This window comes from Ranitomeya variabilis, chromosome 1, assembly GCF_051348905.1.
Source record: "Ranitomeya variabilis isolate aRanVar5 chromosome 1, aRanVar5.hap1, whole genome shotgun sequence".
In the NCBI taxonomy this organism is placed as follows: Eukaryota; Metazoa; Chordata; class Amphibia; order Anura; family Dendrobatidae; genus Ranitomeya; species Ranitomeya variabilis.
This window is the reverse complement of record NC_135232.1, coordinates 621,984,646-621,999,749: the sequence shown is the minus strand read 5'-3', so window position 1 is coordinate 621,999,749 and position 15,104 is coordinate 621,984,646. Positions and strand designations below refer to the sequence as shown.

The 15,104-nt window shown below is 39.7% G+C and overlaps 1 protein-coding gene across 1 annotated transcript in view; it reads right to left on the bottom strand.

The window, feature by feature from the left end:
* Nucleotides 1–268: 268 nt before the first annotated feature.
* The window catches only part of LOC143811728 (glycophorin-C-like), a 48,166-nt gene continuing 33,330 nt past the window's right edge, over nucleotides 269–15,104 (bottom strand). Inside the window, exons 2-3 of the mRNA XM_077293249.1 lie at nucleotides 1,917–1,961; nucleotides 269–1,003 (exon numbers count right to left, since the gene is read on the bottom strand). Coding sequence (XP_077149364.1) covers nucleotides 807–1,003; nucleotides 1,917–1,961 — 242 coding nt within the window. The 3' untranslated portion in view covers nucleotides 269–806. The remainder of the gene's footprint in view (nucleotides 1,004–1,916; nucleotides 1,962–15,104) is intronic.

Sequence of the window (15,104 nt, the reverse complement as noted above, 5' to 3'; positions counted from 1 at the left end):
ATTTTTTCCCGTTCTTTAGAATGAATAAAAAACACTCCAAGAATGCGGAAAGATTAGATGCTGCGGACATGAAACTGCTTCACATCTGCAAGGAATTAATAACCTCCATGAGATTTCAGACATCTCATTCACTTCTCTGGTACTATCACGCATAGCAGTTTTTGGGGGTGTTTATTACAAATATGTCCGTCAGTCCACTTGAAAGAAATTAACATTTTCCTGGAGGGAAATTTGTATTGGACATTCGTTTTGTCTGTTAATGATGAAGTGAAATTTACGACAATTTTTATTTAAAAAATGTGACATATACGGGAATCAGCCATAACCCACAAGAGCAGGGAAATCTTTCACATTCACCACGCAGCGGGTGGGCCGGTGGGCTCTCACATGCCAGGGCTGAGTTTCAATTCCAGTCCGGCCCTGCAGACAATACGGCATGAAATCTGGTGAAGATGGTGTTAGTGCAAGTTTTAGATATAATGATGATTTTCTCATGTTTATTTTTTCTATTAATAAGTGGAATTGCTTCTGCTTTGAATGCGGCCATTAAGAACAGGTCATTATTTCTTCATCTCTGGAGGCTCCATGCTGAACCTCACGCCTCCGCAGCCACTTAACCTTGTAGGCGGACGTTCTCGGTGTCACATTTTTCAGTACATAATCCAGACTGTTAGTGATGATTCCCCTGACATATGCTGTAAGTACTTGCCCACACATATACAATTCAGACCTACTAGCTCGCACATACGGTAAATCCCCTTTGGAGACCATTGTGGGTGTACGGTCACAATGGTGCTGGAGGTCGCTCAGATGAAATACTCCTTTTTTGATTCGGATACTGCCTCCTGCAACGATGGGTCCTTTTTTAATGCTGTGTCAGGGTTTTCTGCGAATTCCGAGCCTTTATCCTCGTTGGTGAAGTACGTCCCCTTGTGTCGATACAGGTAACGGAGGAGGACTATAGCTAGAACTACAACCACGACCACCACAGCAGCCACAATGCCTGGGAAGAAAATAAAGTTACATCATGTTACAAGGGCATCTGTTTGTTTCTACACAATGTAGGGATAGATCCCTGATTCTAGTGATGGGCCACTTACTAGGCTAGGTGCTGCAGTTCTGATTAAAACCTGTTTTCTCTGCTGCAGATCCAGCAGTACTCAGAATGATCTGAGTACAACCCCGCCCACACCACTGATTGGCAGCTTTCTGTGTACATTGTGTATAGGCAATAATGGGCCAATCAGTGGTGGGGGCGGGGTTGGACTACATGGCAGCAGGTTTACTAGTCCTCTAGTGATAATCTCCTGGTGAATAAAAGGTGATTTTATGAAAACTACAGCAATCAGTCCAGTAAGTGCTGGAATCAGGGTCTCTGCCCCTATATCATGATGCTCTCTGATTAGATAGCAAAAACCTGGTGACATTTCCCATATTCTTCTCTGTCTCTCTCCCCTCTACTCTTGCTCTTTCTTCCTCTGGGTCCTTTTTCAGTCTTCCTCTGAGCCTGGTTTTGTCCCTACTTCTGCTTTCCCTTTTCACCTTTTCCTGCCTCCCTTCCTATCAAGCGTCATACAAGGATTTTAGGCAACAAGACCAATGTTGTGGCCAAAATCATCAGGTGGCCCCTTCCTACAAAAATGGTCAAATGAAGACGTCCCCTTTAGGGAAGGCTCAGGCAGCAATATTACACAGGAGCGCAATGCATGGACTGACGACGTATCTCCAGACCTGATCTATGCCCAGGAGGCAGTCATTTGGGGTCCATACACAGACCATGGAATGCAGCTGTCTGCACCCGGTCTTATAGTTGGTTATGTTTAGCAGCGCAGTCATCACTTATCGATTTCTGACAATTCTAATATCGGACCACGTTGGACCCTTCGCGCCTTTTCTACTAGAATCCGATTTCTTACCCCCAATAATGGCAGCATCGGGTCCACTGCTGGATATTTCAGGAGCTGTGAACACATCAGAAAAAAAATACGTTTACATTTTCGCTGCTTCCAATCCTGAATTGCCAAAAAAAAACAACACGTTCTTTATTGAATAGTACAATAAAATAATATATCAGGAGACTGTAGCAAATCCTGTCCTGCCATATGTACACAGTATATACATCATCAGGCTTCCTGCCCTCACAGTTTGGAATCAAAGGATGTAGCATCTGGTCTGCAGAAATGGCGGCTCCTCCTGGGAAGTTTGTCCCCCGGGTCACTGGCGGATACCATTACTGCTCTCATCCCCCGGAATTCATGCCACCGGTCCCTTTTGATCATTGCTTTCCGTTATTTCCTCACCCTGCTGCCTGCTTTATATAAATAACATTTGCAGAGATTGCTATCACGCTGTCTTACCATAGGGGTGTCCTTTTAACCCTTTCCCAATTTGGCAATTTTGTAATACCTTTGTTTAACGGGTTAAAAGTGAACCTGGTTTCTACTACCCCATCCGATAGAAGCCTAATGTAGGAGTAGAGACTCTGATTCCAGACACTACTCACTATAATTTGGGTACAATCCCTGTTTTCTCTTTTGCAGACCTATCAGCTCTCTGAATGCTGAGCTGCCCATAACCCCGCCCAACCTACTGATTGGCTGCTTCCTGTGTGCTCTGTGCAGAGAGCTGCCAATCAGTGGTGGAGGGCGGGGTTATACAGAGCTCATGAATATGGAGGACTACATGGCAGCACTTTTACTAGTCCTCAAGTGATAACCTCCTGCTGATAAAACAGTGATTTTATCAAAACTACAGCAAGTAGCTCAGTAAGTGATACATGACTGAAATCGGGGTCTCTGTCTCTAAATTATGCTGGTGACAGATGCCCTGGTTAAAAGCATAGCAGCTGTCATTAACGCCCATGGCTCTCCATAATTAATAAGAGTAGATTAGCGCTTTTTTCAAAGTTCCTGTGCCAAAAAACTTGACAAAATGCTATTTCTAAGTGCACCAAAAATAACTGCGAAATAAATGTAGTCTCTTTGCTCTGACTGCACATGGGTGAAATGTGGCAGCAGGTAGGAGCTGCGTGATCCTATGTACTTCGTATGGTCTCAGCAAAATATTGTAAATATGGACGAAAAATGATCACAATAAGACTAATAATGATTTCACAACACAACAATGATTTACTTCTCTCCATGTTTAAAGCTTTCATCACACAAAAAAAATAATTCCATGTTAAAAAGGGTGGAAGGAAAATGAACAAACGGTATTTATATTGAATGGGATCTGCACATCACGTCACCCCAGAACATTACACCGCATAAGAATAAGTGTATTCTACAATGATAGTACACACACATGAATGTCAACACAACATCAATTTATTCTATATTGCAGTGGTTTTCAAACTGTGATACCGGCGTCACCAGTGAGACGCCCCCTAGTTGTTAAGGTGCAGAGGAAGCAGTGATCAAATACTCTACGGATTTTTCTGTGGCTGCAGCAATAGAAAAGTTGGTAATATAATCGACTCCTTATGTACTGATATTATTTTTTCTGGGTTCAGGAAGCAGAAAAATGAAAAAATTAAGTGATATTATTAATTTGATCATGGACCTCCACAAATGATTATGAGGCACAGATATCACCTACATCAGTCTAGTGAGAACCCCGGCTTAGAACGTTTGGGAATGTCTGGTGTATTGTATTCATTTGTATCAGTATCACAGTGTACAATACGTACAGTACAGACCAAAAGTTTGGACACACCTCCTCATTTAAAGATTTTTCTGTATTTTCATGACTACACTATGTTCCAAATTATTATGCAAATGACATTTTTCTCGGATTTTCCTAAATGGTCAGTGCAAATGACAGTCAGTCTAATAAAAGTCATCACCCGTTAGAGTATACATCGAATTTTATTGAAGAAACCTCCCAATGACAACAGTATAATCTCCAAAATGAATAAAAACTCAAAATGCACTGTTCCAAATTATTAGGCACAGTAGAATTTCTAAGCATTTGATGTTTTAAAGAACTGAAAATGCTCATTTGAAGAATTTGCAGCATTAGGAGGTCACATTCACTGAACAAAAAAGCTATTTAACGCCAAAACATCCCAACAGGCCAAGTTACATGTTAACATAGGACCCTTCTTTGATATCACCTTAACAATTCTTACATCCATTGACCTTGTGAGTTTTTGGAGAGTTTCTGCTTGTATTTCTTCCCTCCCAGAGCTGCTGTTTTGATGCGAACTACCTCCCACCCTCATAGATCTTTTGTTTGATGATACTCCAAAGGTTCTCTATAGGGTTGAGGTCAGGGGAAGATGGTGGCCACACCATGAGTTTATCTCCTTTTATGCCCATAGCAGCCAATTACTCAGAGGTATTCATTGTCATGCATGAAGATGATTTTTCTCCTGAAGGCACGTTTCTGCTTTTTAGACCATGAAAGAAAGTTGTCAGTCAGAAACCCTATTTACTTTGCTGAGGTCATTTTCACACCTTCAGGAACCTTAAAGGGCCCTACCAGCTGGTTCCGCATGATTCCAGCCCAAAACATGACTCCTCCACCTCGTTGCTGACGTCGCAGCCTTGTTGGGACATGGTGGCCATCCACCAACCATCCACTACTCCATCCATCTGGACCATCCAGGGTTGCTCGACAGTCATCAGTAAACAAGACTGTTTGAAAATTAGTCTTCATGTATGTCTGGGCCAACTGCAACCATTTCTGCTTGTGAACACTGTTTAGGAGTAGCCGAATAGTAGGTTTATGCACCACAGCAAGCCTTTGAATGATCCTACACCTTGAGGTTCGAGGGACTCCAGAAGCACCAGCAGCTTCAAATAACTGTTTGCTGCTTTGTAATGGTATTTTGGCAGCTGCTCTCTTAATCCAATGAATTTGTCTGGCAGAAACCTTCCTCATTATACCTTTATTTGCTTGAACTCTGTCTGTGCTCTGTTTCAGTCACAAATCTCATCAGAGTATGATGATCACTCTTAAGTTTTCGTGAAATATCTAATTTTTTCATACCTTGTCCAAGGCATTGCACTATTTAATGCTTTTCAGCAGCAGAGAGATCCTTTTTATTTCTCATATTGCTTGAAACCTGTGACCTGCTTAGTAATGTGGAACATCATTTTTAAGTAGTTTTCCTTTAATTAGAATCACCTGGAAAACTAATTATCACATGTGTTTAAGATTGATTTCAGTGATTCATTGAGCACTGAGACACAATACCATCCACGAGTTTATTTGAAAGACAAAACAATTAAATCTTTATGACACTTAAATCCAATTTGCATAATAATTTGGAACACAGTGTATGAAAATTGTACATTCTCACTGAAGGCATCAAAACTATGAATTAACACATGTGGAATTATATACTTAACAGAAAAGTGTTAAACAACTGAAATTATGTCTTATATTCTAGGTTCTTCAAAGTAGCCACCTTTTGCTTTGATGACTGCTTTGCACACTCTTGGTATTCTCTTGATGAGCTTCAAGAGGTAGTCACCGGAAATGGTTTTCACTTCACAGGTGTGCCCTGTCAGGTTTAGTAAATGGGATTTCTTGCCTTATAAATGGGGTTGGGACCATCAATTGTGTTGTGCATAAGTCTGGTGGATACACAGCTGATAGTCCTACTGAATAGACTGTTAGAATTTGTATTATGGCAAGAAAAAAGCAGCTAAGTAAAGAAAAACGAGTGGCCATCATTACTTTAAGAAATGAAGGTCAGTCAGTCCGAAAAATTGGGAAAACTTTGAAAGTGTCCCCAAGTACAGTGGCAAAAACCATCAAGCGCTACAAAGAAACTGGCTCACATGAGGACCGCCCCAAGAAAGGAAGACCAAGAGTCACCTCTGCTTCTGAGGATAAGTTTATCTGAGTCACCAGCCTCAGAAATCGCAGGTTAACAGCAGCTCAGATTAGAGACCAGGTCAATGCCACACAGAGTTCTAGCAGCAGACACATCTCTACAACTGTAAAGAGCAGGCCTTCATGGTAAACTAGGTTCTAGAAAACCACTGCTAAGGACAGGCAACATGCAGAAGAGACTTGTTTCGGCTAAAGAACACAAGGAATGGACATTAGACCAGTGGAAATCTGTGCTTTGGTCTGATGAGTCCAAATTTGAGATCTTTGGTTTCAACCACCATGTCTTTGTGCGACGCAGAAAAGGTGAACAGATGGACTCTACATGCCTGGCTCCCACCGTGAAGCATGGAGGAGGTGTGATGGTGTGGGGGTGCCTTGCTGGTGACACTGTTGGGGATTTATTCAAAATTGAAGGCATACTGAACCAGCATGGCTACCCCAGCATCTTGCAGCGGCATGCTATTCTATCCGGTTTGCGTTTAGTTGGACCATCATTTATTTTTCAACAGGACAATGACCCCAAGCACACCTCCAGGCTGACCTGACCAAGAAGGAGAGTGATGGGGTGCTACGCCAGATGACGTGGCCTCCACAGTCACCAGGTCTGAACCTAATCGAGATGGTTTGGAGTGAGCTGGACCGCAGAGTGAAGGCAAAAGGGTCAACAAGTGCGAAGCATCTCTGGGAACTCCTTCAAGATTGTAGGAAGACCATTCCCGGTGACTATCTCTTGAAGTTCATCAAGAGAATGCCAAGAGTGTGCAAAGCAGTCATCAAAGCAAAAGGTGGCTACTTTGAAGAACCTAGAATATAAGATATAATTCAGTTGTTTCACACTTTTTTGTTAAGTATATAATTCCACATGTGTTAATTCATAGTTTTGATGCCTTTAGTGTGAATGTACAATTTTCATAGTCATGAAAATACAGAAAAATTTTTAAATGAGAAGGCGTGTCCAAACTTTTGGTCTACTGTATGTGTTTTAGATATACCATATTCATGTACATAGGAGCAGTATTATAGTAGTTATATTCTTGCACATAGGAGCAGTAATATAGTAGCTATATTCTCATACATAGGGGCAGTATTATAGTAGTTATATTCTCATACATAGGGGCAGTATTATAGTAGTTATATTCCTGTACATAGGAGCAGTATTATAGTAGCTATATTCTTGTACATAGGGGAAGCATTATAGTGGTTATATTCTTGTACATAGGAGCAGTATTATAGTAGTTATATTCTTGTACATAGGAGCAGTAATATAGTGGTTATATTCTTGCACATAGGAGCAGTAGTATAGCAGTTATATTCTTGTACATAGGAGCAGTATTATAGCAGTTATACTCTTGTACATAGGGGCAGTATTATAGTAGTTATATTCTTGTACATAGGGGCAGTATTACAATAGTTATATTCTTGTACATAGGGGCAGTATTATAGTGGTTATATTCTTGTACATAGGGGCAACATTATAGTAGTTATATTCTTGTACATAGGAGGCAGTATTATAGTAGTTATATTCTAGTACATAGGAGCAGTATTATAGTAGTTATATTCTTGTATATAGAGGCAGTATTATAGTAGTTATATTCTTGCACATAGAGGCAGTATTATAGTATATTCTTGTACATAGGGGCAGTATTATAGTGGTTATATTCTTGCACATAGGGGCAGTATTATAATAGTTATATTCTTGTACATAGGAGACAGTATTATTGTAGATATATTCTTGTACATAGGAGCAGTATTATATTAGTTATATTCTTCTACATAGGAGCAGTATTATAGTAGGTATATTCTTGTACATAGAAGCAGGTTATAGTAGGTATATTCTTGTAAATAGGGGACAGTATTACAGTAGTTATATTCTTGTACATAGGGACAATATTATCTATATATATAAAAACGAGTGTATGTGTGTATGTATCAACGATGATGTCATAATGGTTGTCATGGCAACGATGATATCATAAAGGTTGCCATGTCGAAGATAATGTCATAAGGATTGTCATGGTAACGATGATGATGTCATAATGGTTGCTATGGTGATGATAATTTAATAATAGGTTGTAATGGTGATGGTTATGCTATAATGGTTGCCATGGTGACAATGATGTCATAATAAGTTCCCATGGCGACGATGATGTCAGAATGGGTATATGGGCACGGAACTGTGGGATGGAGGATATGCATGATGGGTATATGGCATGGGACTATGGGATGGCGGTTGTGTATGATGGGTATATGGGCATGGGACTATGGGATAGAAGATGTGAGATAGGTATATGGGCACATGACTATGGGATGGAGGATGTGTGATGGGTATATGGGCACGGGACTATGGGATGGAGGATATGTATGATGGGTATATGGGCACGAGACTATGGGATGGAGGATGTGTGATGGTATATGGGCACGGAACTGTGGGATGGAGGATATGCATGATGGGTATATGGGCACGAGACTATGGGATGGAGGATGTGCGATGGTATATGGGCACTTGACTATGGGATGGAGAATATGTATGATGGGTATATGGGCACGGCACTACGGGATGGAGGATGTGTATGATGGGAATATGGGCATGGGACTATGGGATGGAGGATGTGTGATGAGTATATGGGCAAGGGACTATGGGATAGAGGATATGTATGATGGGTATATGGGCACGGGACTATGGGATGGAGGATAATCATTGTAATTTGTTTTAACTAGCCACAGTTAGTTACTATTCTCCAGCATATTAACTAAATGTGGTTAGTTATAACAAATTATGTCACCAAACAGCACCAAACTGTGCTGTTTGGTGACATGGTGTGTATCACACTCAACATGGACCAGAGGAAGCGAAGGAAACAGTTGTCTCAGGAGATTAGAAAGAAAATTATAGACAAACATGTTACAGGTAAAAGTTATAAGACCATCTCCAAGCAGCTTGATGTTCCTGTGACTACAGTTGCACATATTATTCAGAAATTTAAGATCTATGGGACTGTAACCAACCTCCCTGGTCGTGGCAGCAGGAGGAAAAGTGATGACAAATCAAAGAGACAGATAATACAAATGGTAACAAAAGAGCCCATAAAAACTTCTAAGCAGATATAATGTGAACTTCAAGATCAAGAAACATCAGTGTCAGATTGCACGATCCGTCATTGTATGAGCCAAAGTGGACCTCATGGGAGATGACTAAGGAGGACACAATTGTTGAAAAAAATCATAAAAAAGCCAGACTGGAATTTGCCAAACTACATGATGATAAGCCACAAAGCTTCTGGGAGAATGTCCTATGGACAGATGAGACAAAAATGGAACTATTTGGCAAGGCACATCAGCTCTATGTTCACACACGGAAAAATAAGGCATATCAAGAATATAACACTGTCCCTACTGTGAAACATGGAGGAGGCTCTGTTATGTTCTGGGGCTACTTTGCTGCATCTGGCACAGGGTGTCTAGAATCTGTGCAGGGTACAATGAAATCACAAGACTATCAAGGGATTCTAGAGCGAAATGTGCTGCCCAGTGTCAGAAAGCTTGGTCTCAGTTGCAGGTCATGGGTCTTGCAACAGGATAATGACCCAAAACACACAGCTAAAAACACCCAAGAATGGCTAAGATGAAAACATTGGACTATTCTGAAATGGCCTTGTGTGAGCCCTGACCTAAATCCTATTGAGCATCTTTGGAAAGAGCTGAAACATGCCATCTGGAAAAGGCAACCTTCAAACACGAGGCAACTGGAGCAGTTTGCTCTTGAGGAGTTGGCCTAAATAACTGTCGAGAGGTGCAGAAGTCACATTGACAGTTACAGGAATCGTTTGATTGCAGTGATTGCCTCAAAAGGCTGTGCAACAAAATATAAATTTTTCATGAGTTGCATTTTTTTAAAAAAATCCGTGGAAGCATGGTTGAAAAGCAATGTCTAACTTTCGTTTGTTCATTTTCATAGATTTTTCATTTATTACTTTTGTCAGACTCAAGTTATTTCTGTGACCATTGTGGGTTTTTCTGTCATTAAACGAGGGGTACCAACAATTTTGACCACGTGTGTACATAGGGGCAGTATTATAGTAGTTATATTCTTGTACATAGGGGCAGTATTATAGTAGTTATATTCTTGTACATAGGGGCAGTATTATAGTAGTTATATTCTTGTACATAGGGGCAGTATTCTAGTAGTTATATTCTTGTACATAGGGGCAGTATTATAGTAGTTATATTCTTGTACATTGGAGCAGTATTATAGTAGTTATATTCTTGTACATAGGGGCAGTATTATAGTAGTTATATTCTAATACATAGGAGACAGTATTATAGTAGTTATATTCTTGTACATAGGGGCAGTATTATAGTAGTTATATTCTTGTACATAGAGACAGTATTATAGTAGTTATATTCTTGTACATAGGGGCAGTATTTTAGTAGTTATATTCTTATACATAGGATCAGTATTATAGTAGTTATATTCTTGTACATAGGGAGCAGTATTATAGTAGTTATATTCTTGTACATAGGGATCAGTATTATAGCAGTTATATTCTTTTACATAGGAGCAGTATTATAGTAGTTATATTATTTTACATAGAAGCAGTATTATAGTAGTTATATTCTTTTACATAGGGGCAGTATTATAGTAGTTACATTGTTGTAGAGGACAGTACAATAGCAACTTTGCATAGCTGCACTATTCGTGGAAGCATGGTATTTATACTCAACACACATTTTTAGAAAGAGTGGCATAACAATCATGGTCGCACAGGGTGTCACAGAGACCCAATAGGGCCCTACACTACAATACACGCTGCCGGCCAATCAAAGACTGGCAGTTGACCTTGGTAGACAATGCATTGCAGTGTCCTCATACATTGCCTATGGCACGCATGCCGATGTCAGCTGCTGGCCTTTGCACTGGTTATAGAAGATTACGCCGTGCCTCATGTGAGCAGTAGAATGAGGATGAATGAGGTTTTTTATGAGAAATAGAAAAGCGGTAGGAAGCGAGATATACATACCAGGATGGGGGCATATAAATATGGAAGGGGGGCATATACACCAGGATGGGACCCAAGATCAGAGACATTGTTTATATATACCCGCAAGGGGCCCAGAATGGGGGACATACAATATACACCAGGATATGGAACATATAGACCAGGAAGAGGCCCATGATGGAGGACAGTAGTGCAGGATAGGGAACTTTACAATATAAAGAGGCGGGTAGAACACATATATCCTTATAGGATTTAGAATGCTACAAGGGTCCATGCATCTGACCAACATACAGGGGGTGGGGCAGGTCCAAATTTGGGGCCAATCGGACTCTATTGACGTCACTCGCAAAAGCCACTCGTCCAGATCCCAGGGGTTGCCCTTGCCTTCGCACCTTTACACTTTAACCCTTGTACAAGGATTTGAACTTACAGGAGGACAGCTGGACTGGGGTCACAAAGTCAGCAGCTGACCTAAGAAGCAAGCTGGCAACAAGAAGGGTCATCACGCAGGGTCAATACTAAGAGGTCACACAGGGAAGAAGACAAAAAAGCAAGTAGGTGGTCAAAATAAAAGCCATTCCTTGGCTCCTTTTTCCTCTCTTTCTTACTTTCCCATCTCTCCTGTCTCCCCTCTGCTCCTGTACAGAGCTGATAAACAGCTCAGCTCCTCAGCATTTATAAGAAGCTGCTGGAAATAAAGTCAAGCCAGAAAGATAAGAGACCTGTTTCTGAGCCATTAAAAGCTCTGCTGCATTGTACACTCATGGAAAGGGGGCTATGTCATTAGGAAAGAAAGCTCATTAAGTGAGGAAGGAAGCTAAAACTTGAAACTTAACCCCCTCGGTGCAAAAACAGATGTCTTCTGCATCTCTATCTGCATAGAAATAAGGGAAAATGGCTCATTGTGGTTGCTACAGCCTATGTACAAAGGGCAGCTCTGGAGCACAAACTTCTGCTCCAAGAATTGAAATCTTGTGCAGTGTATGAGAACAGGATGACTGATGAGGGTCGGGAAGTTTTAGTATTCTGCAGAAGTGTCTCTTTATAATCCAGTTTTATAATTTACCATTCCAGTCTCTTGAAATGTTCGGTCGAGTTTCCCGATGCTTTCTTTCCAGTCTCTCATTTTCTTTATATTACAATTTCAGTTAATGAGCAGAAGCTTTGGAAAACCAGACCCAGAAAGTCAGTGGGGAAAACGTCTTTTACAGAGGCCGAGGGTGAGATGTTATATTGTCTTGTCTGTTCTTCGCCTTCCTCCTCTGGGCACGGTGCCCTCCAGGTCTCAGCCAGCTTTAATTGAATTTAGACTATTAATTTTATGAACTAATAGAAAAAAGACCCCTGGGATGTTTTATGCATTGAGCACAAAACGTTCATAAGAATAGAAAATTAGCCTTTTCTTAGTCAGTAGCAGTTATCAGGAACGGGTGATGGCATCTGGCAAATGAATAGACAATTGCAAGAGATGGTACATTACCAGGCAGCTGTGCGGTCAAGATTGTATCTGGATCCCTGTAATCCAATCTTGTCATGTGGATTTCTGATTATGTTTTGCTACAAATTCAACAACTTATCATAATAAAAAAATGAAACAGAAAATACAATATGAACATTACAATGCAAGCAAATGAAGAGGCAGAGCAATAGCAGACCAGAGCAGAGCCTGTGTACTAATGTGATTCTACTTACAATAATCCTGCCTCATGAACAGGAATATAACTACATAACTACTGCCCTCTAAGTACAAGAATATAACTACTATAATGCTGCTCCTATGTACAAGAAAATAACTACAATAATACTGCCCCTATGTACAAAAATATAACTACTATAACACTGCTCCATGTACAAGAATATAACTACTATAATACTGCCCCTATGTACAAGAATATAATTACTATAATACTGCTCCATGTACAAGAATATAACTACTATAATACTGCCCCTATGTACAAGAATATAACTACTATAATACTGCTCCTATGTACAAGAATATAACTACTATAATACTGCTCCTATGTACAAGAATATAGCTACTATAATACTGCTCCTATGTACAAGAATATAACTACTATAATACTGCTCCTATGTACAAGAATATAACTACTATAATTCTGCTCCTATGTACAAGAATATAACTACTATAATTCTGCTCCTATGTACAAGATTATAACTATTATTATACTGTCTCCTATGCACAAGAATATAACTACTATAATACTGCTCCTATGTACAAGAATATAACTACTATAATACTGCCCTCTATATATACAAGAATATAACTACTATAATACTGCTCCTATGTACAAGAATATAACTACTATAATTCTGCTCCTATGTACAATAATATAACTACCATAATACTGCCCCTATGTGCAAGAATATTACTACTATAATACTGCCCTCTATATATACAAGAATATAACTACTATAGTTCTGCTCCTATGTACAAGAATATAACTACTATAATTCTGCTCCTATGTACAAGATTATAACTATTATTATACTGTCTCCTATGCACAAGAATATAACTACTATAATACTGCTCTATGTACAAGAATATAACTACTATAATACTGCTCTATGTGCAAGAATATAATATAACTACTATAATACTGCCCCTATGTACAAGAATATAACTACTATAATACTACCCCTATGTACAAGAATATAACTACTATAATACTGCACCTATATACAAGAATATAATTACTATAATACTGCTCCCTATGTACAAGAATATAACTACTATAATACTGCTCCTATGTCCAAGAATATAACTACTATAATACTGCTCCTATGTACAAGAATATAACTGTCATAATACTGCCCCTTATGTACATGAAAAAAAACTACTATAATACAGCTCCTATGTATAAGAATATACTGTAACTACTATAATTCTGCTCCTATGTACAAGATTATAACTATTATTATACTGTCTCCTATGTACAAGAATATAACTACTATAATACTGCTCTATGTACAAGAATATAACTACTATAATACTGCCCCCTATGTACAAGAATATAACTACTATAATACTGCCCCTATGTACAAGAATATAACTACTATAATACTGCCTCTATGTACAAGAATATAACTACTATAATACTGCCCCTATGTACAAGAATATAACTACTATAATACTGCCTCTATGTACAAGAATATAACTACTATAATACTGCTCCTATGTACAAGAATATAACTACTATAATACTGCTCCTATGTACAAGAATTTAACTATTATAATACTGCCCCTTATTTACAAGAATATAACTACTATAATACTGCTCCTATGTACAAGAATATAACTACTATAATACTGCCTCTATGTACAAGAATATAACTACTATAATACTGCCCCCTATGTACAAGAATATAACTACTATAATACTGCTCCTATGTACAAGAATATAGCTACTATAATACTGCTCCTATGTACAAGAATATATCTACTATAATACTGCTCCTATGTACAAGAATATAACTACTATAATACTGCTCCTATGTACAAGAATATAACTACTATAATACTGACCCTATGTACAAGAATATAACTACTATAATATTGCTCCTATGTACAAGAATATAACTACTATAATACTGTTCTATCTGCAAGAATATAACTACTGTAATACTGCCCCTATGTACAGGAATATAACTACTATAATACTGCCTCCTAGCTGTGAGGTTGTGTGTTTGTAGCTCTCCTGATGTCTGGAGCAAGCCCAGGGAGGGGCCACCCTGGGCCAGGAAGCTCCCCAGGCAAGGCCCAGGCTTCTCGGCCTACACTGGGACAAGGCTCCCAGACCTCTCTGAATGGGAATAGTAATCCCAAAGCCACTGTGAGACCAGTGAATGCAGCGAGCCAAAGCTGCAGCAGTTCGGTAAAGGAGGAAAAACCTGCAAGTAAAGTTTTGGGAGAAAAATCTGCTCCAAGCCCAGCAAAGAAGCAAGAAGGAAAAGTGTTGGTGAGTGATGTTACGCAGCACAGTATGAAGTCCTGTAACTCCCCAGTCAGTAAGCAGCCCCTGCCTGGAGCACAGGTGTAATCAGCCACAGCTGTGCAGATCACCTCTCCTGCTCCCAGGCAGAGACGGATGTCATTGGAAAGACAAACAATCCAGGAGAACTTGCAGCAACATGGCAGTGTGGCGCTGTCAGGGCGCACCTGGTCACAATCAGGTGGCAGCGATAAACCTGCTGCGGAGCCTGCACCCAGCCAAGGAGCCACAAGGCCATCTGTAGTGGAACCGC